At 40.5% G+C, this 27,715-nt stretch overlaps 1 protein-coding gene across 4 annotated transcripts in view; it reads right to left on the bottom strand.

Moving 5' to 3' along the window:
* Positions 1-16,955, bottom strand: part of PTPN11 (protein tyrosine phosphatase non-receptor type 11) — a 78,449-nt gene extending 61,494 nt beyond the window's left edge. For all 4 annotated transcript variants that reach the window (XM_030860492.2, XM_030860493.2, XM_060310447.1 and 1 more), the window contains exon 1: positions 16,736-16,955. In XM_030860492.2, coding sequence (XP_030716352.1) covers positions 16,736-16,749 — 14 coding nt within the window. In that variant the 5' untranslated portion in view covers positions 16,750-16,955. The remainder of the gene's footprint in view (positions 1-16,735) is intronic.
* Positions 16,956-27,715: the final 10,760 nt, after the last annotated feature.

Here is a 27,715-nt window from a genome sequence, read left to right as displayed (position 1 = left end):
CACGGGGTTAGTAGCTCCGCGGCATGTGGCATCTTCCTGCACCAGGGCTCAAACCCATGTCTCCTGCATTGGCAGGCAGATTCTTAACTACTGCGCCACCAGGGAAGGAAGCCCTGGTACATGTTAAATATGAGATGCTTAATCATCTGAGTGTCTGGTACATATTAAGCACTAATAGTTAGATATTACTGACAATCATGACAATAACTATAAGATTGTTCTGACAAGAAATAATCAGAAAAGGCAAGAATCTAGACATAGTCTATCAACATTCCTGTTGTTTACATTAACTGAAATTTATTTTCTTTTTAATTTTTCCTATAGCATTTTACTAGCATTTTTGGGGAAATCTAAACATCATTCTGATTATCCTAGAGAAAAATCACAGGGTTCAGATCAAAAGGAAAAAAATATTAGTTTGCTCTTTACTCCCTCTGAGAGCTTGTCAGAAGATCGAGGCAGAATTTTACCCAGGGAAAACTCAACCTCAATTTATAAGATACCTATCATTCCAGCATCCAATACTTTTGCATACAGTATGATTACTAAACTATCCTTTTTTTTTTTTTTAAATCTTGTCCACAGCTTCTTTAATCTATGGTTCCCACCTGAGTCCCCACAGTCCTAGGGAATCAAAAAGCAATAACAGAAGGCTTCCAGTTACTTTTAACTTTTCAAAAAGTATAGTGAAAATCTTATGTTAATCTTCAATTTGTCTACCTGTATAAGCTAGTTAAAATGTCAAATCTCTCTTGCTTTTGGCTATAAAACAATTATGTTACTTGGTGTGGTAGTCTGAAGCTGAGTGGCATATATGTTTTCTTCTACAACAAAAAGGGAAAACTAATTATTATATGATGAATACAGGTTACGAAACAATTCTCTTTAGAATATTGGGTTTATGGTTTTAAAAAAAAAAAAAGAGGAGACCCCAGAAGTAAAAAAGCTGAGAATCGTTGGCATGTGGTGGCAAAGTTTTATGGGTAGGAGCACGGACTCTGGAACCAGACTACTTTGGTTCAGATCCCAGCTCTGTGTGATCCCAGGCTACTTATTTAAACTGTTAACTCATCTATAAAATGGGAATAGCAACAGCACTGTGTCACAGGGTGTTGAGAGGATAAAATGAGTTAATATTTATAAAGTGTCTATAACAGTGCCTGGACTTCAGGGTAGCCAAGGACAATGATGACTGCCTAAATTCACATCTTCCCACATATCCTTCAAAAACAATACAGAGGACTTCCCTGGCAGTCCAGTGGTTAAGACTCTACGCTTCCAATGCAGGGGGCGTGGGTTCAATCCCCATGCCACACAGTGTGGCCAGAATAAATAAATAAATAAATAAATAAACAAATAAATAAATAAATAAATTAAAAACTAACAGGAATTTTTTTTAAATATGGAATTTTTAAAAAAGAACAAGTAAAACCACACAATAACCTAACCATGCCCTCAACAAAAGTAGAAGACAGAGAATGCCCAAACTTCCAAATTACCTGTAAGTAAAAAAAGAAGACATACCAAATCTCAGTAGTGATCTCTCATCTTCTTACTGCAACCCTCTGTGCCAAGCCAAGGGCATTCTGAGAAAAACTGCATGTCAGAGAGAACAGGGGAGCTAGTGGCAGGCCTAAAATTGCTGTAAAAACACCTCCAGAAAGAGAAAGTCCACCCTAAGTGTGAAAATATTGAAAAAGTTTTCTTGTAGATCAGAGCCCTATTTATAGGAAAGGGGAATGATTTAAGGTGTAGTGTTAGAAATGCATGGTCTCTGGGGAAGAAAAAGGCAAAAAAGAGACAGGATCCATTTGGCAATTAGGTGACAACAAGGAAAGGAAGTAGAAGGAGGAAATTTATTTACCTGCAAACAAACAAACAAAAAACCCAGAGGACAAATAACCTCTCCCCTACCGCAAACACAAATAGATACACAAATCCACTAAAAAAAAAAAAAAACCTGGACTTTTCTATACTGACAGAAGAAAATGCCATTGAATTAGGAACCTTTAAAATATTTAAGAGCCACAAAATAAATAGGAAAAAAGTATAAGTCTATATAAAGTTACTATAAAAAAGAAGAGTCACACATCAGTCAGCTTTTGAAAATTACCCCAGACAAACACCCATGATGCAGAAGAAAACTATGAGACAACACTCCAATCTGAATTAAATATACTCAAGACTTGGGGATATGAAAAAACACTCTGAATAAGAAATTTAAAAGTTAAAAACAGAAATGGACAGGGCTTCCCTGGTGGCACAGTGGTTGAGAGTCCGCCTGCCAATGCAGGGGACATGGGTTCGTGCCCTGGTCTGGGAAGATCCCACGTGCCGCGGAGCAGCTGGGCCCGTGAGCCATGGCTGCTGGGCCTGCGCATCCGGAGCCTGTGCTCCGCAACGGGAGAAGCCACAACAGTGAGAGGCCCGTGTACCACAAAAAAAAAAAAAAAAACCAGAAGTGGACAAAAAGTAGGAAAAAATGAAGAGGGAGTTGATCAAACTCACAAAGAAAAAGGAAAAGAAAATCATCTCAGAAATGAAAACTAAATTACTAGACGCCCAAAGGAGAATAAGTTCAAATGAAAATCTAATAAGTGGCATTAAAGAAAGGGAGGAAAACAATGAAGAGAATAAAATATGATGAAGAAAGAAATAAAAGAGATCACAAAGAAAATGGTTAATATGAAAGACAAGCAAAGAAGAAACAACATACATATAATTGCGGTAAGGGGAGAGGGGAAACGCAATGGAACAGAACTAATATTTAAACCTAAATTGAGAAAACAAATAAAATAAGATGTGAATCTATACATTGGAAGGGACCACCAGGTACTTGGGAAAATTAGCCCAGAATAATTGCTCTGGCACTTGTTCTAATGAAACTATTACACTTTAAAGACAAATGGAAAAAAAATCTTCAAAGCCTCCACGAAAAACAAATAACTTACTGTAACAAATTAGATTAGCATCTGACTTTTCAAAGCCAACATATAAAGCAAGTTGATAAATGAACAAGCATTTTTTAAAAACTCAATGAAAGAAAAGGGTAAACTAAGAATTTTATATCCAGCTAAGTTATCCTTCAACTATCAGCGCTACAGACAAAACAAGTTTCAACATACAACAAGTAAGGGAATGCTGTACTTATCAGTCTTTCCTGATGAATCTACTAGAGGATAAACTTTATCTATCTATCTTGTTGTAACAAGCAACATTGACAAAATAACCGATGGTGAGCATTTAATAATCTATAAATGTCATGTAAGACTAAAACAAAGATGGGAATGAGAGTAGAAAACTAATGTACAACAGTTATATACTGTGACAAAGTAGAACTACTACAACTAGAAAATGGGAAAAGGAAAACAGAAAAAAACTCATTGTTGTATAGGCAATAGGCAATAGATGGGTGTTTAAGGATAATGAAAAAAATCTGATAAGCCTGATAATAAAAGTCAAATAACAAAACAGAGGACTAAGGACATTCAAAAAGGTGTAAGTACTAGATTTAAAAAAATACAAACCTTCCTAAATACCCCCTCAAAAAACGGTTTTAAACAAAAAATTTTTAAATATACATCTTAGAAAAAAATTATATATATATTATATATATATTATATATACACACACACATACATACACACACACATCTTGTGAGAAACAATGCAAGGAAACACTACAGTTGACCCACGAACAACATGGGCTTTAGAGGCACCGATCCTTGCGCAATTGAAAATTCATATATAACTTTATAGTCAGCCCTCTATATCCACAGTTCTGCTTCCAACTGCATGGTTTTAACCAACGGCAGATTGTATCATACTGTACTACATATTTATTGAAAAAAATCCGTGCATAAGTGGACCCGTGCAGTTCAAACTTGTGTTGTTCAAGGGTCAACTGTAAGTATAAAACATTAAGATAGAGGACTTCCCTGGTGGTGCAGTGGTTAAGAATCCGCCTGCCAACGCAAGGGATATGGGTTCAAGCCCTGGTCCGGGAAGATTCCACATGCCGTGGAGCAAGTAAGCCTGCAAGCCACAACTACTGAAGCCCGCGTGCCTAGAGCCCATGCTCCACGACAAGAGAAGCCACCACAATGAGAAGCCCGCACACCACAACAAAAAATAGCCTCCACTCTCCACAACTAGAGAAAAGCCCATGCACAGCAACAAAGACCCAGCGCAGCCAAAAATAAATAAATAAATAAATTTATTTTAAAAAATGTTATGATAGAGTTGATACCAAACCTATCAGTCATAACAATAAATGTGGATGAGTTTGCTATTAAAAGAAATCAACAAACCTATGAATATTTATGTACCAAACACAGCAATCATCTTTGTGAAGCAAAAACTACAGGAGATGCAAGGAAATGCAGATGGAAACACACCAATAATAGGAGACTTTAATACACCACACTCAATACAAGATAAAATAGACTAAAAAAATAGGTAAAGAGATAGAAAATCTAAATAACATAAACAATAGGGTAGATCTTATGTGCATATATTGTACTCCACACCCTGATAATAATTACACATTTTTCTCAAGTGCCTAGAGCATTTCCATAAAAATTGATCAGATATATACAGTCACAAGGAAAACAGTAACCCCTATAAAGTAGAAGTATTACACAGAACAATATCACAATGCAATAAACCTGAACTTCACTAACAAAAGCAAAAAACAGAAAGGCCCTTCTACCTGGAAATTTTAAAACCTTCCATTAAACAACAATTAGGTAAAAGGGGAAATACAAGCTGAATTACACAATTTGTAAGAAATAATGGCGGGACCTCCCTGGTGGCACAGTGGTTAAGAATCCACCTGCCAATGCAGGGAACAGGGGTTTGATCCCTAGTCCAGGAAGATCCCACATGCCGCAGAGCAACTAAGCCCGTGCACCACAACTAGAGAAAGTCTGCACACAGCAATGAAGACCCAAAGCAGGCATAAATAAATAAATAAATAAATAAAGTTTATCATGGATTCTATTAAAAAAAAGAAATAATGGCCATGAAAACACTACATATCAGCATCTATGGGATACAGCTAATGGAGTTATCAGTGGAAAATTCACTACACAAACAACTAACATTAATAAAAAATATAAGAGAATAAAAATAAAGTCCCAGTTCAAAAAAAAAAAAAAAACCCTAGAAAAAGGACAAAGGATAGCACAAGGAAGGAAATCTATTTTATAAAGATAAAATCAGGGGACTTCCCTGGTGGTGTGGTGGTTAAGAATCTGCCTGCCAATGCGCGGAACATGGGTTCGAGCCCTGGTCCGGGAAGATCCCACATGCCGCAGAGCAACTAAGCCCATGCACCACAACTACTGAGCCTGCACTCCAGAGCCCGCGAGCCACAACTACTGAAGCCTGCACGCCTAGGGCCCGTGCTCCGCAACAAGAGAAGCCACCACAATGAGAAGCTCGCACACCGCAACGAAGAGCAGCCCCCGCTCACCAGAACTAGAGAATGCCCGCACATAGCAACGAAGACCCAATGCAGCTAATAAATAAATAAATAAGCAAAAATCAAAGAAAAAGAAAACAAAAAAGTAGTAGATCTAATTAATAAAAATCCTGCTTTTTAAAATTAACAAAATAGACAAACCACTAGTTAACTTATTCAGGAGTACAAAAAAAAATCACAAATACACAAAACAAGAAATGACAAGGGGGAAATAAGCATTGAAACAGAAGAAAAAAAATTTTTAAAGAAACTATTTTGCAGACTGCTGTGCAAATAAATTATAAAATCTAGATGAAGTGAATAATTATCTAGGGAAATAAAGACTGCCAAAACTGAGTCCATTAGAGAGAAAACTTAGGCAAACCAATTTCTATATAAAAATAGAGAAAGCAATTTTAAAACTACCCCACAGAAAAGCACCAGGCCCAGATGGTTTCAAAATGGAATTCTATCAAACTTTCAAAGACCAGACCATCCCAGTGCTCTATAAATTATTCCAGAGAGTCAAAAGGAAAGGAAAACGTACCACTTCCTTTCATGAAGCAAATATAACACCGATACCTATACCAGATAAAGACAGCTACTTCATTGATACGGAAGGCAGACACCTTGCTCCTAATTTTAATAAGATTCTAATTATTTTAAAATTATAATGATGGTTATACTGCAGTATTTAAAAAAAAAAAGTCCTTAAACCTACAATTATCAGGTTAATGAAGTGAACGAAGGGAAAAACCATTCTGTCTCCCCTCTACAGCTCTCTCCCAGCATCTTTCTCCATTATTGGTCTTCATTAAATGAAATACTGCGGGCTCAGAGGTTGCTTCATTTTTAAATATCGGTCATCCAGCCTGGGCCGCCACCACCTATGGGGGATCTGTTCCCTTACTGTCACCACTGTTATCTCCTCTTTCTTTTTTAAAATAGATTCTAGAAGAATTTCTCAGGTTTGTCCTCAACCTCACCACTGGGAGGGCTGCCTCAAGGGCACTCTTTACTGCTTCTAGCAAGATCTTTTTATTTGTTTATCTTCCTGTTTTTCATTCCCATTTCATCTTTCCTTATCTCAGCCAACTACTTCAGGCAGCTCTAATTTTTTATAGACTCAATGTCCTTTAGAATCTTGTTGAGAACACAAACATAAACTTTCTAAAACCTTTTAAAATTCATTTACTAAAACAGCACATACAGGTATGAAATTCCGAGAAAAAGCCCAAGCTTCCCTTGCATCATCAGAAGTCACTAGTTAGCAGTTTCCTAATCTTTGAGAAATGTCTCGTGCATATACATACGTATACTTACCTACGTGTGCATGTGTGCAAACACACTACTCTCTCTATGCCAGCCTGTGTGGAACACACACATACACAAATGCAATCCTGATCTACACCCCAATTTTTTCACTTACTACGCAAAGATCTTTCCGTGCAAGCATTCTTTTTTTTTTTTTTTTAATTTATTTATTTTTGGCTGCGTTGGGTCTTTGTTGCTGCGCGCGGGTTTTCACTGGTTGCGTCCAGCGGGGGCTACTCTTTGTTGCGGTGCGCGGGCTTCTCATTGTGGTGGCTTCTCTTGTTGCGGAACACGGGCTCCAGGCATGTGGGCTTCAGTAGTTGCAGCACGCGGGCTCAGTAGTTGTGGCTCACAGGCTCTAGAGCGCAGGCTCAGTCGTTGTGGCACACGGGCTTAGTTGCTCCGTGGCACGTGGGATCTTCCCGGACCAGGGCTCGAACCCATGTCCCCTGCATTGGCAGGCGGATTCTTAACCACTTTGCCACCAGGGAAGTCCCCGAGCATTCTTTTTAATGGCTATACACTATTCCATTATAAAAATGTACCGTCTATAATTTAATCCCTATTAGAGGACATTTATATTATTCATAGATTTTTGTCATTACAAATAATGCAGCATATCACACCCTTTATAATCATCTTTATACACTTTTACAAGTAAATAAATATCTGTAAATTAAAATTGTAGAAATAAAACTGCTTTGACAAGAGTTTTTTTTTTTTACTCTGACAAATTTGCCAAACCACACTCAAAAGAAGGTACCAGTTTTGACTCCCATGAATTAAGCATGAAAGCCCGTTTTCTCCCAGTTTTGCCACTACTACGTATATTACCAAACTTTTTTATCCGAGTCATGGAAAATGGTACCATTCTAGTTTGCATTTCTATGTGAGACTAGCACTTTTTCATGTTTTCAGACCACTTTTTTTTTTCATTTTCTGTGAGTTGTCAGCTTGTCATTGTTCATTTTTTATTGGATTTTGTTTCTTACTGATTTAAAGGGGCTCTTCTTGATAGAACCAGAAAATGATCCTTTATTATACATGTGACAATATTTGTCTTAGCTTTTTTCCCTTTTTACTTGCTTGTGGTTATTTTTTTTCCCCAAAGAAATTCATCTTGGCATGGTTAAATTTATCAGCTTTTTCCTTTATGGCTTCTGGGTTTCTTGCTATGTTTAGAAAAACTTAACCCACAGCACTGTTGTGAAATGGAAATAAATTAATACACATAAAGTGCTTAGCACAGAAAAAAACTCCAAGGAGTTTCACCTGTGGAACTAGGAATTTAGTTTTATGTCAGAATAAAACACAATAAAGGCACAGATTTTAACAGGACCCTGCAATGGGTACTAAAAAGGGGGGATGACTGGGAGAAGAAAGTAAATAAGACAGAGATGAGAAGTTACATCAAGAAAGAGTATGGAGAAAAAGAGAAGACAGAATTATTATTTACTACTAATAATATTTTATATTTAATAAAACTTTATAAATTATAAAATAGAAAAGACTTCTCCATGCTTATATTATTACATACACTTTTTTCCCCCTCAATTATCAACTAGCTCTGATAGCAAGGGAAAAAATAATTTACTGGCCATTATATATTATGACTGGTTAAAATTGTAGCTACATTTACTGTTTGCCATGTGCCAGCGTGCAAAGTAGACTCTAGAAGTCAAACTTTTAACCATTACACTCTGCTATTTATTTCTAAAAATTTCTAAAGCAGAACTCTGACTGTAGATGGTCTTCATTCACAACCATGTGTTCTCACCTTTGTATATTTTACAAAAATAACACTTATGTAGAGTATCCTGCTGATGCTGAGGGACATTATAAAAGTGACTTCCACTGCTCAAGGTGACGCTAGGTAACTACAACCACCACCCATCAGGTAGATTGGCAGAGGAGATAAGGCAGGTGGTCTCTTTAGCCCTTTATTAAATAAACCATTATTATTTCATTTCCAACCAACTTCTAATTATACCTATCATGTTTTTAAGAGTGAACATACAGACACACACACACACAAAAGAGTGAACACAGGAGAGTGATGTTTACAGGGGAAACTTAGTAACCAGCATTTAGCACAAAGGCTAGACAGAGGATGGGCTTAATAAACATGTGTTATCGCTGTTGTTATCATTATTATTATTGGTGGAAGATATGCAGATAGATTCTTCTCTTGCATAATTATGTTAGTTTCACACAGACCATTTTGAGATATGAATCATTTATGTTACACTGCCTTTTCAAAAACTGAACTTCACAGCTCAGGAGCTGTCCCTACATTATCTCAAACAGTATATAATTAGAAATTGAAAGTTCTATTCCATAACCCACCCACTTGAGTTTTGATATACTGTAAACTCTCCTTCCTTGGCTATTTTTTTCAAAAAGCCTTTGTATTTACCAAAAAAGTCTTTCCCAATTACATGTTTAATATTTGTAGTGCAATTACTGGCAGTTTTGTGATTTGCAACATGCTTATCGCTAACACAGAGCAGTTAGAGTTCATTCAACCCCTGAGATCTGAGTGAGAGACGGTAAGGAAGAATAGTGGAGTTAATAGGACTAGTATGATATTATAGAGCTGGCCTCAAGGATTATTACACTGGTAATATTAGGTACTGAGGCTGTACATCTCTAAATCCTGCCTCCATCTCCCACCTAGTGTGAATTCAAATAGCAGAGGTTAGTCTCCCCAAAAGGTAATGTAAATGTATCTGTATTATCTAAAAGGAGGGGAAAAGGGCAAATTAGTATATCTACATTTGGGTCTGTCAACAAGGTGCGTCCATACAGGATGAGAAAAAACAGATAAATTTCCAGTCTTCCTCATGTATACAGTGGGCACTTGGTGAATGATTGCTGCCTGAATTAACTTCGGGGAATGAAGAAAAACCAGGGAGGAGAAAAGAGAGAGGAATGGCATAGCGAAAACGTCACACAGGGAAGCGGGGGAAGAACGTTCTCCTCTTGCACATTCTAACCCCTGCAAACCTGCCAGAGCTTGACAATCCCTTCTAATCGGTCATCCTCTGGCACTGTCTATTATTTATTAAGACTCTCAGGTCATAACATGGTCCAGGTCGGTACCACCCATCTCACAGAAAGAGCTTGAAAACACATACACACACAACATCAACACTCATGAAAAAGAGCCTCAAATCAATGTCTAAAACAAATCAGCCCTGTGCTGAGTGGGCCTGAAGAAAGGAAAGACAGAATCCCTGCCTCCAAGAGAGTTTACAAACCCAAACTATTTGCCCAGAAATCCTACCAGAAATCTAAATCCCTCATTAGTGAATACAGATTCTGCAAAGGCTTAGCTCACTGACGCCAGGACCTTATTTATGTCAAGTGAGTTTAAAAAAAAAAAATGCTGATGAACCAAAAAGAAAATACAATGATGCTGAATATTTTATCTATGTCCCCTTCCCCCAGTGATGTGGGGAAACAGTCAAGCAGGCCAATAATTTCAGGAACTTATTCTCAAGGCTGCTATGCTAAGAAGGGAATTTAAACTAGGGATCTGAAGTCTTATTTCAGTTTCTTGCCTAAATATAAAGTGATACTGGGTATAGCTTTCTTACCCGCTGCTCCAGAAAAATCATTATCTTTGTCCTTGGGGAGAAAGTTTAGAGTTTGGTACTTTCTGCAGATTACAAGAATATTCCTCTTTTCCAATTAAATTTTAATTTTCTATGGGAAAAGGATGAGTCACAAGGGAGGGGCAGTCGATAGGGACAAGCATTCTAGGTAACAGAGGCAAGAAAAAAAGTTAAGGCAGCTAGCTTTCTAATGGTAGTGGATAGCTGCTATGTCTTTATAAATCATTATCTTTTCATAGTTTCACTGGTCAGCATCTCTGCTCTGATGACAAGACAATAAATGGAAACTGCCTCCAAAAGTCTTTCCACAAATGGCTTCTACCCTGTTCAAAGCCTCTCTCTCTCTTGTCTGCTCTCCCTGGGTCCACTCCAGCCTCCTACAATCTTCCCTTCACAGCAGCTAGAGAGATATTTTTAAATAGATCAGCTCACGCCACTCCCCTGATCACATCCTTCTACAGTTTTGCATTGCTCTTAAAATACAACCCAAACTCCTCTCCATGGTCCACGTGACAGTGAGGACCTTAAAAATCCCTGTGTGGTCTAGTCTCCACCTACAGCCCCTATCTCAGCTCCTCCACGTGCTCCCTTCTGTCCTTCAAGCAGTCCAAGAACTCCCTACCTCAGCACTCCCGCACTTGCTGTTTCCTTAAAACCTGGAACACCCAATGCCTAGCACAGTGCCCCCCGCACTTAGTAATCCCACGATAAATAAGTTAAATCCCAAGTTCTTGAATGAATGGGTCAGTGTTTCATTAGAGTGGGTCGATGGAATGACACAGACTTGGATCTATAGCTTACTATTTTTAAAATAAACATATTGCGTGTGTGTATATGTATGTGCGTATAGACATATATACAGTGTGCATGAACGTGTATATCAGTATACAAGTAGGTACGTATTCTAAACAGTATACTCTATACTGACAAATTTCAGTTTCAGTTTGGTACTATGTTCATCAAACTCATTTGATGCTGGCCTACAAGTCTGTCTCCCTCTCTAAATTCAATGCTCCTTGTGAACATGAATCGTATCTTTCATATTTCAGTGCTGCCAAGGACCACAGCATATACAAGCTTGCTAAATGCACACAATCCTCCAAAACTCAGTAATGAACTGGGCTGCATTTTAGGGTGTTTGAATCCATTTCGGGGAGGGTCTCAAACCGTTGGTTGCAGGCTACAACTGCCACAGAACCTGCCAAACATCAGTATTTGCCTTCCCCTTCCTTAAAAAGGTAAGCATTGGAGAGCAAGTGCTGTCTGTGTTTCCCAAAGGGAAAGAGGAATAAGCACAGTATCTTCTATTGTTCCATAGCTGCCTAACAAAGTACACCAAGGCCCGCTAGTAACAATTACAAACAAGGGTTGGCTCTGCTTTTCCAGCTCTTATGTGACTCTCTAACATTCGCCACACTGACACTTTCAAGAAGGGTAAGTGATCTTAGCAGTAGCCCCTGCATTTGAGCAGCTCTGGACAAAAACCCGAGCTTACATCAGGGCAAGACATTAATAAAGACAACCCAGTTTCAACTGGAAAGACGTAGAACTGTTATTTTTCAGTAAGGCAAGTTTATTTACTCCTACAGGATAGAAACAAACAGGGCCACTAAGGAGAGCCTGGGACAAATGTACCTGACCTGCATCAGATAAATCAAAAGCCTAGAGTCTGAGAACGAGCTAAATTTCCTGGCCCTCTCAGTTTAAGCCCTCAGACACTACCTTCCAGAGGAACAAAAGCAAATGCAAAAGATGCACCAGATGCTGAAGAATACAGCCAGTTTTGTCAGCTAAACAAGGCAGAGTAGGGCAGCCGAGCAATCTCAAAATCTAAACTCAGCACTAGCATTGCTATATTACCTGGGTGGGAGGGAGAATCATATATTGCTCATACCTTCCTTTCCTTACCTGTGATGTTGAGATGTATCAGCATACTGAATATATGACATTGTAATTATTAAATGCATACAAACTCTAAACCTTAAACCCATGAAAAAAGAATTACTTTGATAATTAAACAAAACAAAATTCAGAATATTAGTCATTCAGGAGTCAGCTCATATGATCACCTCCTCAGAGATTTTTCCTAAACCCATTATCAAAACTAACCACATTCTCCACATTTGGTTTATTTTTTTCCCTCCCAGCAGTTATTACTACCTGAAATAGTCTCATTTATTCATGTGTTTGTCCACTTTCTCTTTCAGCCATAAGAACAACGATCTTTGCCTATTCTACTGCTTCATCCTGCCTGGTTCAATAACTACTTGTTGAATGAATTAATTCTGAGGTTAAAAATCATTTGAAAAAGAACACAGTTCGCAGACTAACACTATCTGATTTCAAGACTTGTTATAAAGCTACAAGATCATGTGGTATTGGCATAAGGAAAGTCAAATAGATCAATAGAACAGAAGAGAGTCTAGAAATAGGCCCACATATAAATGGACAACTGATTTTCAACAAAGGTACAAGTTCAATAAAGACGGACAGTCTTTTCAACAAATGGTGCTAGAACAACTGGATACCCATATGCAAAAAAGAGAAGATACAGCCACACCTCATACCACATACAAAAGTTAACTCAAAGTGGATCATAAAGCTAAAACTATAAAACTTGTGGAAAACAAGAGAAAACATTTGAGACATTTTGGGTCAAGCAAAAATTTCTTAGGAATGACACCACAAGCATGATCCTTTTTTTTTTTAATTGATAAAGTGGACTTCAGCAAAATTAAAAACCTCCGTTTAAGACATTTTAAAAAATGAAAAGACAAGCCACAGACTAAAAGAAAATATTTGCAATTCTGATCAAAGACTTGTATCCAGAATAAGAAACTCTCAAATTTCAATAAGAAAACAAACAAGTAAATTTCATTTTTTTTTCACAAGTAAATTTTAAAAGGGAAAATATTTAGGGCTTCTCTGGTGGCACAGTGGTTGAGAGTCCGCCTGCCGATGCAGGGGACATGGGTTCATGCCCCGGTCCAGGAAGATCCCACATGCCGCGGAACGGCTGGGCCCGTGAGCCACGGCCGCTGGGCCTGCGCGTCTGGAGCCTATGCTCCGCAACGGGAGAGGCCACAACAGTGGGAGGCCCACGTATCACAAAAAAAAAAAAAAAGGGGGGGGGGTGGAAATATTTAATCAAATAGACGTGTCACCAAAGAAGATATACAGATGGCAAATAAGCACATGAAAAGATGATCAACATTATTAGTCACCAGGGAAGATACAAATTAAAACTACAATGAATAAATATCAAATCATTATACTGTACACCTGAAACTAATATAATGTTCTATGTCAATTATACCTCCATTAAAATATTAAATAAGTAAAATTAAAATTTAAAAGTGCTGATATGGGGGGAAAAGCTACAATGAGATACAATGACACACCCTTTAGATGGCTAAAATTTAAAAACTGACCATTCCAAGTGTTGACCAGTATGTGGAGGAACCGAACTCTAATACACTGCCAGTGGGAATGTAAATGGTAATGTAAATGGTAACCACTTTGAAAAAGTTTGGCAATTGCTGAAAGAGTTAAATATACATCTGCTATGTGATCCAACCATACCACTGATAGGTATTTACCAAAGAGGAATGAAAGTATACATCCATACAAACACTTGTACATGAACATTCAGAGCAGCTTTATTTGTGAAGCCAAATTCTGAAACAACCCAAACATCCATCAATAGGTGGATAGATAAATAAACGGTGGTACCTCCATAAAATGGAATATTACTAATCAATAAAAAGTAAGGAACTATATGACACACACTACAACATGGATGAATTTCAACATAATTTTGCTGAGCATAAGAAGCCACACATAAAAGTCCATTTACATAAAATTCTAGGAAATGCAAACTAATGTATAGTAACAGAAAGCAGAAGAGTGTTTGCCTGGCAACAAGGAAGGGATTATAAAGGGCACGAGGAGCCATCAAAAGGGGTGATGGATATGTTCATTATCTTGATTGTGGTGATGGTTTCACGAGTGTATACACGTGTCAAAACTTATCAAATTGTACACTTAAATATATGCAATTTGTTGCATGTCATTTATACCTCAATAAAGCTGGGTTAAAATAATAAAATAGACCTACGATCTGAAAAATAATAATAAATAATCCCCAATTATGTGTGTTACATTCATAATCTGCTTTTTAGGTGGCACACGTTTCTTTTCCATAATAGGTAAGGGAGGGCTGGAGGAGAGGAGGAATTACTCCGTTTCAAACTGGCATCTTTACCACTTGCTGCTTTGGCTATACCCACACTTCCTGGCTTCTAAACTAACAAGCTGGACAATGTAGGGTCTATTACTACCCAGCCCCTACCCCACTCCCAGCCCCCAGTCTTTGTCTCCTAAAAGAAGCAGATCCTTACTTGTCTGGAAGAGCAGACACAAGGAACAAAAGGCTCAATGACTATTTGACAGATTAAACAGACAACTGTTTTATTTAAAAGCTCCCTAAGGAATGAAAACATTTGAGGCTATACACTGTTCTGCTGAAATGCAATTATATATTACCCAGATCTGTAAGCACTTGCCAACAGACCTGTCCAAATCACTCACTTCCCAAGTTTTCAGTTTTCTTCTCTCTCTCTTTTCATTCCATGAATGAATAATGTGCAGGTATTTCTAAGAAGACATTCCTAATATTTTGAAAAGTCTCTCATTCAAATAACTCCAACAGCTTGAAACAGTTTCTCAAATGTCTAAGACGGTGACCATAACAGGACAATGAAGTCTAAACAATGGGTCTTATATATGAATCGTATATAAAGAGTGGAAATACAAAATAGCAGGATCATTATCTGAAAACAGTAGATCACACTACTGTTTAACAACAAAATTAAGGCTTACAAATTATTGGCAATACTTATAAAATAATAGTAACCTGGTAATTAACAAGAGGGTTCTGGCTCCATCATTTATTGATTGAATGGCCTTAGGCAAGTTGCCTAACTTCTTTTTTTTTTAATTTATTTATTTTATTTATTTATTTTTGGCTGCATTGGGTCTTCGTTGCTGCGCATGGTCTTTCTCTAGTTGCGGGGACCGGGGACTACTCTTTGCTGTGGTACGTGGGCTTCTCTTGTTGCAAAGCACGGGCTCTAGGCGTGCGGGCTTCAGTAGTTGTGGCTCATGGGTTCAGTAGTTGTGGCTTGCGGGCTCTAGAGCACAGCGCGGGCTCTAGAGCACAGCGCGGGCTCTAGAGCACAAGCTCAGTAGTTGTGGCGCAAGGGCTTAGTTGCTCCGGGTCATGTGGGATCTTCCCCGACCAGAGCTCGAACCCCGAATCCGTGTCACCTGCATTGGCAGGTGGATTCTTAACCACTGTGTCACCAGGGAAGCCCAGGTTGCCTAACTTCTGAAACTCACTTTACTCATCTTTAGAACGGGGATAACAATACCTACCTCATAGAGTTATAGCAAGGATTAAACTTGTTTGGCATACAGTAAGAGCTAAATAAATGTTAGCTATTAGTAGTATGATTACCCTGAGCTTTCAAAGGATCTCATTAATTCACTAACCTTCCTTCTGACTCTTAGATTCAAATCCTATCATTTACTAGCATGTTTCTTCTGAGCCTCAGTTTCCACATCCGTAAAACGGGGGTAATTAATGTTACCTGACTTTTAAGGTTGTGAAGGATTAAATAACTAGACATACAGCTCCCTTCCCTTCCATCTCCCAAAGCGAAGATCGCAGAGGAAGGAAATACTTCTAATAGCTGCAGATACAGTCAGTTTTTCCATTTCTGGCACGTGAGGGGTGGGGGGGAAAGGAGATGCAAAGAGGCATATAAAGGGGTCAGGGATCCTGAGTAAAGCCCCCAAATGCGCGCAAGAGGCAGAGGGACCCAGAGCGACTCGACCGTCGGGGGCCTGGCCCCGCGCAACTGGCCCCTACTCTCCCCTCCCGCGTCCCAGGCCGAGGAGCCTCCCCAAGTGAGCGGGGTTATTTCGGAATCACCATGAGGCAATTCTCATGAGGCAATGGGTCAGGAATGCGGCGCCGAGCCGGGCCGCTGGCGTCCGCGGTTCCCCGGGCGGTTCTACCTGCCCCGTCCAGACGGGCATCCCCAGGGCTGCGGGAGCCGGAACTCGGGGAGGCAGGAAATGAATGGGGACCCGAGGGGAGGGGGCGCGGTGGGGCCGGACCCCCGGGCCCGGGAGGGCTAGGGGGTTGGGACGGAGCCTGCCCCCGCGACCCCGGGCGGGAGTCCGAAGCCCAGCTGGGCCGCCTCCTCCCGGGCGGGGCTGAACGAAAGCGGCGGGGGCCGGGCCGAGGCCCGCGCCGGGCCCTCGGGGCTCCTCACCTCCGCGATGTCATGTTCCTCCCGCCCTCCGGCTCCGCGACGGACCCGCTCCTAGCTCAGGCTCCGCTGGGCCCGGTCACATCGGGCTGGCCCAAGGGAGGCCCGCTCCGGACCGGACGGGGGGCAGAGCCAGCCGGCCGCGCGCAGACCCCCCTCCAGGCCTGGGGATCCCAGAGACTGTGCAGCCGCCCCCCAAGCCCGGTTCGCTCCTCCTCCTCCCCCGCCCTTCGCTGCCGGCGCCGCTGTGACGTCACCCCACGCGACGCCCGCCGCTACTTCCTGCTTCCATGCCGCCGTGGACTGAGCGGCGGCTGGTGATGGCAGTTCGGTGGCTCACTGGAGCTTTCTCCGCGCTGTTTCCAAAGCACCTTCTCACCCTCTTTTAGATCTTGGCGTCAGGCGGTGCATTGCGCGCTCAAGTTGCACGCACTCGCGTGAATTGATCGCATCCGCTCCCACCGTGTCAATCTCCATCCCCGCGCCAAGTCGAATTTCATTCATTTCATTCCACAAATAGTCGCTCCACTTACTAGCCGTGTAACCTTAGGAAAGTTGTTTGGTTTCTCTGAGCCTCAGTTTCCTCCATTCCTTCATTTCTGTAAAATGAAAATAGTAATTGTATTTTCTTCGTAGGATTATGGGGAGGATTAAATACGTAAAATGTTTAGAACTAGGCCTGGCCTATTTAATAAGTGCTTTGTGATTATTAGCTGTATTAAATATCATTAGAAGGACACATCTGAGTGTTTTCTATCTGCTAGGCACTGATTTTTGACTATGGGGTTACAACAGTGAACTGAAAGGACAAAAATCCTGGTGTTCTCATGGGAGGAGCTACAGTAATCAAGATAAATAAAACACACAAGATAATACTCCGGTCCTCATTTCCCTTCTTTTTTCCATAGCCCTTTATATTATTTTAAATAGGTTACTTATGGAAGGCTTCACTAAGGATGACATTTGAGTAAAGGAGCAGTCAGTGGGAATAATTTAGGGGAAGAACATTTAAAGGTCAGAGAGAGGCCGGTGCAAAGGCCCTGAGGCAGGAGGCTGCCTCCTGTATTTGAAGAAAAATGAAGAAGTCTCTGGCTGGAGCACAGTAGGAGATGGGAGGGGTATAGGAGATGTAAAGAGAATAGTAGAAAGGAGGTGAGAAAGGGGTAGAGATGGTATGGGGTTGTAGAGGCTATTTAAATGAACAGTAAAATGGAGAGCCACTGAAAGATTTTCAGCAGAAAATGAATGTAATCTATGCTTTAAAAGTATTACTTTGGGTACTTTGAGTTATTGGATCAAGAGGGCAAGGCTGGAAACAGAGACCAGTTCAGAATAGTAGAATACTGTAATATTGGAGATGATGGAGATGAGGTAGCTCAGACCAGAGTGAGAAGGTAGAGCTTTTTTACCTGATGAATGTTCCTGTGACTCATTAAGGGCCACAGATCTAGTAAATGGCAGAACCAGAATTCAAACCCACATCTATAGAGCTCCAAAATCCTCATTTTTTCCTCCCAGTGCTCCACATCTCATTCCTATACAAAGAATTCTCATACAGTATGCTAACTGCTTCAGCATTGATGTTACCCAAAAATCCTTTAAAAAATTGTATTTAATATATGCCAGTTTAATTTAGGTAATAGGTATTCAACAAGCAGTTGTCCGGCCTGTTTCTCTCCATTCCCCTGAAGCCTGGCCCCCCAGATGAGCCAAACAACATCCTGACTGATCTTAGGCCTGCAGGCTTGCCTTCTCCAATCCATTCACCACATAATAGCCACAGTAATCTAAAATGCAAAACAAGTTGCTCCTTAAATTGAACACTTCAATAGCTTTTCTTTTTTTATATATAAATTTATTTATTTATTTATTTTTGGCTGCGTTGGGTCTTCGTTGCTGCACGTGGCTTTCTCTAGCTGCAGCAAGTGGGGGCTACTCTTTGTTTTGGTGAGCAGGCTTCTCATTGCAGTGGCTTCTCTTGTTGCAGAGCATGGACTCTAGGCGTGCAGGCTTCAGAAGTTGTGGCACACAGGCTTAATTGCTCTGCAGCATGTGGGATCTTCCCGGACCAGGGCTCGAACCCATGTCCCCTGCACTGGCAGGCGGATTCTTAACCACTGCACCACCAAGGAAGCCCTTCAATGGCTTTTCATTGCTTTTAGGATGCAGTCAAAAAAAATTTTTAACAACCACCTGGTCTTGTCCCAGCTCACTTTACTAGTCCCTTCTCTCCCCACCACTCTATGACCCAGCCATACTGAAAAACTTTCAGTTCCTCTCAATAGCCATGTTCTCTCCCAGCTCAGGGCCTTTAAACAATCTACTCCGTTTCCCTGGAGGATTCTGACCCCCATCCCCATGAACTCTCGTCCATGCCACTGATCTCAGGCTAGAGGTCATCTCCTCTGGAATAGAATAATCTGATTCTCCCAGTCCATCTTAGATGGTCCCCAAGACAGCTATCCTAGCTTAGAACTGAACACACTCCATTATAAACCTAAGACACAATATCATATGAGGATTAAGTTCTTAATCTCCAAAGGTCAGCCAGCCTGCCTGCCTGCCTGGATGTCCTTGGGTAAGTCACTTGAGTCCTCTGTGTCTCAATTTACTTCTCTGTAAAATGGAGGGATCAAAATTCTACCCACCATAGGGTAGGTTGTGAAGAATAAAAGAGTTAATGTTTGTGAAGTACTTAGAACAGTACCTGGCAAAGTAAGCATGTGATAAATGCTGGTTATCATTTGTCTCTTTTCCAAAGTAAACTGTAAGCTTCCCCCAGCCTCCACCCCTTGCTGTGAGGCTTGCAGGATCTTAGTTCCCTGACCAGGGACTGAACCCAGGCCACGGCAGTGAAAGCGCTGAGTCCTAACCACTGGACTGCCAGGGAATTCCCAAACTGTAAGATTTTTGAATGCAGAAACCATTGCTTCCCCAGTTTCTCCAGTGTTCTGTACACTCCGCAGCTAGAATGATCTTTCTACAATACAAATCTAGTCATGTCCTGTTCTATGAAGGAAGTTCAAAGCCTTTAGCAATGAATGAAGATCCTTCTGTTAACACATCAGGCCCTTCTAAAAGTGAACTATGCTTACCTGTTCAGTTTCCTTTACCTCTACTTCCTCACATAATCTGGCAGTTTCCAAAGGCCTCTGGTTGTTTCTTGTATACCTGTCTTCCAAAGTTTAATTCCTTCTGTCTGGAATACCCTTTAAACTCGTCTCCATCTGGAAAACTAAATGTCATGCAAGATTCAGCTCCAACTCAACTAGCTCCTCTAGGAAATATTCACTGCGCACACCATTTGACTACTTCCTGAGAATAAAATAGAAACCCTGTCGCTGGGAATTCCCTGGAGGTCTTCATCTTTATATGCCCAGAGCCTAGCACAGGGCTTGGCATATAACAAGCTTAAGAAATATTTATTTAGATACACTTTATTTTAATTTCTCTCTCAGCTACAAAAACAACACGAGCTCCTTGAAACAGGTCAAATAAAAACAGTAATTTTCCCTGCTCTACAATGTATATAACCTCCCTTCTCCAACCCCCACCAGGGTTAATGGTTTGGTGTGTATCCTTCCACACTTTTCTCTATACTTACATGAACCCACACACATATCCCACACCCACGCTCACTCAAACACGTAACATATATAGAGATATTTTTAATGCAGTCATAATATGTGTATATATTTATGGGTTCATAATATGTATATATTACACATACATATGTGTATATATGTACATATGTGTGTATATATGTATAAAAATAAAACTCTGTGATTTATTTTTTTCTCTTAAAATATAATGAACATCCCTCTAGACCAGCACTGATTTTCCAATACAAATATAATGTGAGTCATACATGTAATTCTAAAGATTCTAGTATTCACTCTTTTTTAAAAATAAATTTATTTATTTATTTTTGGCTGCACGAGGTCCTCGTTGCTGTGCACGGGCTTTCCTCTAGTTACGGCGAGCGGGGACTACCATTGTGGTGTGTGGGCTTCTCATTGTGGTGGCTTTTCTTGTTGTGGAGCACAGGCTTTAGGCGCACGGGCTTCAGTAGTTGTGGCACATGGGCTCAGTAGTTGTGGCTTGTGGGCTCTAGAGCGCAGGCTCAGTAGTTGTGGCTCACGGGCTTAGTTGCTCCGTGGCACGTGGGATCTTCCCGGACCAGAACTCGAACCCGTGTCCCCTGCATTGGCAGGCGGATTCTTAACCACTGCGCCACAAGGGACGTCCAGTATTCACACTTTTAAAAAGTAAAAAGAAACAAGTGAAATTAATTTGAAAAATATGTTTATTAACCCAATATATCAAAATAATATTGTTCTACATATAACTAATAAATATAAAAAATTGAGTTATTTTACCTTCTTTATTCTTGTTAAACCTTTGAAGTCCAGTGTGTGCGGTTTTTTTTTTTTTTCTGTACGCGGGCCTCTCACTGTTGTGGCCTCTCCTGTTGCGGAGCACAGGCCCCGGACGTGCAGGCCCAGCGGCCAAGGCCCACGGGCCCAGCCACTCCACGGCACATGGGATCCTCCCGGACTGGGGCACGAACTCGCGTCCGCCACATCGGCAGGCGGACTCTCAACCACTGTGCCACCAGGGAAGCCCCAGTGTGTATTTTACACTTACAGCCAATGTGTAAAATCTCAGTGTGAACTGGCTACATTTCCAGTTCTTAATAACCACATTCGGCCGATGCACCCATTCTGGACAGAACACTGAGATGTAACCCAGTCTTTTCCATATCTGCATAATATTCCATAGTATGGATGTTCACTATTTAGTCAATTCCTGTGCTAGTAGATATCCAAGTTATTTGCAGGGTGTTTTTGTTGTTGTTGTTTTGGGTTTTCTTGATGGTGTTTGCATGAACTTCCTTATGAGAAAATTGAGTGAGGGAGTGAGCCATTATGTTGATCTTAATATTAACATTTAGGGAGGAGGGTTCGTGGCAAGAATCATGCCTTGTAGGCCGCCCTGGGCGGTCTCGTCTTCCTGCAGCTTGTAGACCCTCAGGCTTAGGAGCTGTTTCAAGCACACAGCCTTGAGAGAGTAAGGTGTTCTTGAGGCCATCTGTACCAAATCCGTGACTGAACCCAGTGAAGACCTCTGTATAAACATTTAAGATTCTGGCATCACATGCGGAGACCTACTCTTTTAGCCACCAGCTGCTGGAGACAGCCTCGTAGACAAAGGGCTCCCAAGTCATCCTCTTATAGCTGAACAGCTACTGTAGACCCTCATAATCTGACTTCAGAATGGAGACTGCCACATTCACAGCCGTGCAGCTAACAGGGCCTTGGTGCTCCTGCTGGGTGTCAGGCCTGAGCCTCTGAGGTGGGAGAGGTAAGTTCAGGACACTGTACAACCAGAGACCTCCTGGCCCCATGTAATACCAAATGGCGAAAGCTCTCCCAGAGATCTCTGTCTCAACGCTAAGACCCAGCTCCACCCAATGGCCAGCAAGCTCCAGTGCTGGACGCCCCATGCCAAACAACTAGCAGCACATTAACACAACCCCACCCATTAGCAGAGAGGCTGCCTAAAATCATAATAAGTTCACAGACACCGCAAAACACACCACCAGATGCGGCCCTGCCCACCAGAAAGAAAAGATCCAGCCCCACCCACCAGAACACAGGCACCAGTCCCCTCCACCTTGTGTAGGAAGCCTACACAAGCCTACACCAACCTCACCCACTGGGAGCAGACACCAAAAGCAATGGGAACTATAAACCTACAGCTTGAGAAAAGGAGAACCCAAACACAGTAAGCTAAACAAAATGAGAAGACAGAGAAATATGCACTAGACGAAGGAGCAAGGTAAAAACCCACCAGACCAAACAAATGAAAAGGAAATAGACAGTCTACCTGAAAAAGAATTCAAAGTAAAGATAGTAAAGATGATCCAAAATTTTGGAAATAGAATGGAGAAAATACAAAAAATATTCAACAAGGACCTAGAAGAACTAAAGAGCAAACAAACAATGATGAACAACATGCTAAATGAAATTAAAAATTCTCTAGATGGAATCAATAGCAGAATAACTAAGGCAGAAGAACGGATAAGTGACCTGGAAGATAAAATAGTGGAAATAACTATCACAGAGCAGAATAAAGAAAAAAGAATGAAAAGAACTGAGGACAGTCTCAGAGACCTCTGGGACAACATTAAATGCACCAACATTCGAATTATAGGGGTCCAAGAAGAAGAAGAGAAAAAGAAAGGATCTGAGAAAATATTTGAAGAGATTAGACTTGAAAACTTCCCTAATATGGGAAAGGAAATAGTCAATCAATTCCACGAAGCACAGAGAGTCCCATACAGGATAAATCCAAGGAGAAACACACCACGACACATATTATTCAAACCATCAAAAATTAAATACAAGAAAAAATATTAAAAGCAGCAAGGGAAAAAGCAACAAATAACATACAAGAGAATCCACATAAGGTTAGCAGGTGATCTTTCAGCAGAAACTCTGCAAGCCAGAAGGGCGTGGCAGGACATATTTAAAGTGATGAAAGGGAAAAACCTACAACCAAGATTACTCTACCCAGCAAGGATCTCATTCAGATTTGAGGGAGAAATTAAAGCCTTTACAGACAAACAAAAGTTAAGAGAATTCAGCACCACCAAACCAGTTTTACAACAAATGCTAAAAGAACTTCTCTCCTCAGGAAGCACAAGGGAAGGAAAAGACCTACAAAAACAAACCCAGAACAATTAAGAAAATGGTAATAGGAACATACATATCAATAATTACCTTAAATGAAAATGGATTAAATGCTCCAGTCAAAAGACATAGACTGGCTGAATGGATACAAAAACAAGACCCATATATATGCTGTCTACAAGACACCCACTTTAGACCTAGGGACACATACAGACTGAAAGTGAGCGGATGGAAAAACATATTCCATGCAAATGGAAATCAAAAGAAAGCTGGAGTAGCAAATCTCATATCAGACAAAATAGACTTTAAAATAAAGACTTTTACAAGAGACAAAGAAGGACACTACAGAATGATCAAGGGAGCAATCCAACAAGAAGATATAAAAGTTGTAAATATTTATGCACCCAACATAGGAGTACTTCAATACATAAGGCAAATGCTAACAGCCATAAAAGGGGAAACTGACAGTAATACAATAATAGTAGGGGACTTTAACACCCCACTTTCACCAATGGACAGATCATCCACAATGAAAATAAATAAGGAAACACAGGCTTTAAATGATACATTAAACAAGATGGACTTAATTGATATTTATAGGACATTCCATCCAAAAACAACAGAATACATCATCTTCTCAAGTGCTCTTGGAACATTCTCCAGGATAGATCATATCTTGGGTCACAAATCAAGCCTTGGTAAATTTAAGAAAACTGAAATCGTATCAAGTATCTTTTCCAACCACAACACTATGAGACTAGATATCAATTGACGGGAAAAAAAAACTGTAAAAAATACAAACACATGGAGACTAAACAATATGCTACTAAATAACCAAGAGATCACTGAAGAAATCAAAGAGGAAATCAAAAAATACCTAGAAACAAATGAAAAGGAAAACACAACAACCCAAAACCTATGGGATGCAGCAAAAGCAGTTCTAAGAAGGAAGTTTATAGCAATACAATCCTACCTCAAGAAACAAGAAATATCTCAAATAAACAATCTAACCTTACACCTAAAGTGATTAGAGAAAGAAGAACAAAAAAACTCCAAAGTTAGCAGAAGGAAAGAAATCATAAAGTTCAGATCAGAAATAAATGAAAAAGAAATGAAGGAAACAGTAGCAAAGATCAATAAAACTAAAAGCTGGTTCTTTGAGATGATAAACAAAATTGATGGAGCTTCCCTGGTGGCGCAGTGGTTGAGAGTCCGCCTGCCGATGCAGGGGACACGGGTTCGTGCCCCGGTCCGGGAAGATCCCACATGCCGCAGAGTGGCTGGGCCCGTGAGCCATTGCCGCTGAGCCTGCGTGTCCGGAGCCTGTGCTCCGCAACAGGAGAGGCCACAACAGTGAGAGGGCCGCGTACCGCAAAAAACAAAACAAAACAAAACAAAACAAAACTACACTGAGGTATCACCTCACACGGTCAGAATGGCCATCATCAAAAAACCTACAAACAATAAATGCTGGAGAGGATGTGGAGAAAAGGGAACCCTCTTGAACTGTTGGTGGGAATGTAAACTGATACAGCCACTATGGAGAGCAGTATCGAGGTTCCTTAAAAAGCTAAGAATAGAACTACCATATGACCCAGCAATCCCACTACTGGGCATATACCCTGAGAAAACCATAATTCAAAATGAGTCACGTACCACAATATTCATTGCAGCACTATTTACAGTAGCCAGGACATGGAAGCAACCTAAGTGTCCAGCGACAGATGAATGGATAAAGATGTGGCACATATATACAATGGAATATTACTCAGCCATAAAAAGAGATGAAACTGAGTTATTTGTAGTGAGGTGGATGGACCTAGAGTCTGTCATACAGAGTGAAGTAAGTCAGAAAGAGAAAAACAAATACTGTATGCTCATACATATATATGGAATCTAAAAAAAAATAATAATGGTTCTGATGAACCTAGGGGCAGGACAGGAATAAAGATGCAGACATAGAGAATGGACTTGAAGACACGGGGAGGGGGAAGGGTAAGCTGGGACGAAGTGAGAGTAGCATTGACAGGTATACACTACCAAATGTAAAATAGATAGCTAGTGGGAAGCAGCAGCATAGCACAGGGAGATCAGCTCAGTGCTTTGTGACCACCTAGAGAGGTGGGATAGGGAGGGTGGGAGGGAGACGCAAGAGGGAAGGGATATGGGGATATATGTATACATATAACTGATTCACTTTGTTATACAGCAGAAACTAACACAACATTGTAAAGCAATTATACTCCAAAAAAGATGTTCGAAAAATAATGCAATAAATATAATATTTCACTTTCACATTTTTCAATAAAAATAATTGTAGTTTCTTCAAAAACTTTAGGGAGTTATTATTAATATTGTCAATATCATCCCCATTTTATAAAAAAGAAAACTCACGTGCAGAGATTTATCATAAGATCAGATAGCAAGTGATCCCCGGCTAGAAGGATAATACCCTTTCTGCAGCACAACTGCCTACTGGTTTTCTGTCTTTCTGTAGCACAAAGAGATACGATTCAATGTAAATGTATGTGTGACCTCGGCTAAGACATTTATTGTAATCAAGCCTCAGTTTTTTCATCTTAAAGTCCTACCTCATAGGAAAGTCGTGTTGAGGCTTAAAACGATTTAGTGTCTGCAAAAATGTTTACTTTGTAATTAATAAAGCACTGAACAAATTTATGAGCACTTTATAGTGGCAAAACCCGGTGCTTAATCATACCGTTTATAACAGAGTGATGATATTTTTCCCAACTAACGAATGCTAAATTTTGCAATACCTCAAAAAAACACAAGAGGGTGTTCATTATATTTTGATTTCAATGGCAAGTCATTTCACAAACATTTTGGGGCACTGACTATGTGAAAGTCTCTGAGATTGTCAGAATTTTTGAGGGGCTCAAGTAAACAATTCTGCACTTTATTCACTCTGATACGTTTTCTAAAGTCGCAGTTTCTAAGAGGTGTTTTGTTCAGGAAGCTGGACAAATAAAGGTGCCGACATTCCCAGTCTCAAAGAGCTGTGCCTAAGCTTTTCCTTGAAAATATTACATGCATGGACAGTGAATAATCCTAAATGGGTATGAAATGGAGCAGGACCCTATGGTCCTTGCCCCACTTGTCCTCAGCCTGCCTTTTGTCTGTGGAAAACCTTTAGACAAAGAATAAGTTTAATCAGAGAAGTGAGAAAATGCAGAAGCAAAGAAAATCGGTCAAACAGGAGAAAACAATAGTAGTTTAGTCCGTAAGCAAAGTCAAGGACCTTTAGTTCCTTCTCAAAGACTACAGATGATATTCTGAGCCATATCCTGTGAGTGTCTTATAGATACTAAAACCCCCACCAGGTGGAAGAAGTTAACTACATGATGACCAGACTGTAGCCATGACATAAGCTGCCATGATTCCAAGAATTGGCCTCAAGAAAATGGGAACAAACCAGCCCTGGAACTGAGGATTCAGTGTACTTAAAACAATCAAGATGACACTGTTCAGACCACCGAAAACCCATTTCAAGATGACTGTCAGAGCTGATTGTGCTGTTTCTATATGTAGCCCCCTCCCTCAGCCTATAAAAACTCTTGCCCTTGATTGTCAGGGGTGGGTGGGGGCAAAGTCGGCCCTTTGGATAGTTCCCCCCTCCCCCTCCCCCTGCCCCGTTGTCGGCATCCAAAATAAAGCAAGCTTTCCTTTTCACTAACCTTGCCTCTTTAACGGCTTTTGAGCGGGGAGCAGCTGGACCCACTTTGGGTTACAGGTATAACATGCAGCCTATTAAGATCACACTCATCCTTAATCTGTATGGGAGGCAGACATGTTTAGAAGTCACATGTTTCAGCAAACGTGGCAATTCTGCCTTTACTATAGTCTGAAGGATCCCACTGGAATCTCTGAGGCTTTCAGAAGCCTCTGATCACTACGTATGTATCCTCAGTCAACCAGAACCAGAAAAAGGCTACATGATTCCAGGGGACACGGAAACGATGGTTTGGATACATCAAGGTGAAAAGCTCTAGCCACCAGCAACAAATGGAAGAGAATGGAAAATTCAAGCCAAAAGATGTCACATTGTGTACATGTTACCTTAAGGGCTTTGATGCAGTTAAAAAACAAAAACTATATAAGATATACTGTGCTGTTTGTTTTGCAAAAGACAATAACTATTCTTATTTTTAATTCTAATATGAGCAAAGAACTCTCTTATTCACGTTCATTAGTCAGCTCTTTAATCTTTACAGACTGTTGATTAAGAGTGCACTCTGGGCTTTCCTGGTGGCACAGTGGTTGAGAGTCT

Source organism: Globicephala melas, chromosome 13, assembly GCF_963455315.2.
Source record: "Globicephala melas chromosome 13, mGloMel1.2, whole genome shotgun sequence".
NCBI classification, from domain to species: domain Eukaryota; kingdom Metazoa; phylum Chordata; class Mammalia; order Artiodactyla; family Delphinidae; genus Globicephala; species Globicephala melas.
This window is presented reverse-complemented; position numbering and strand designations above follow the sequence as displayed.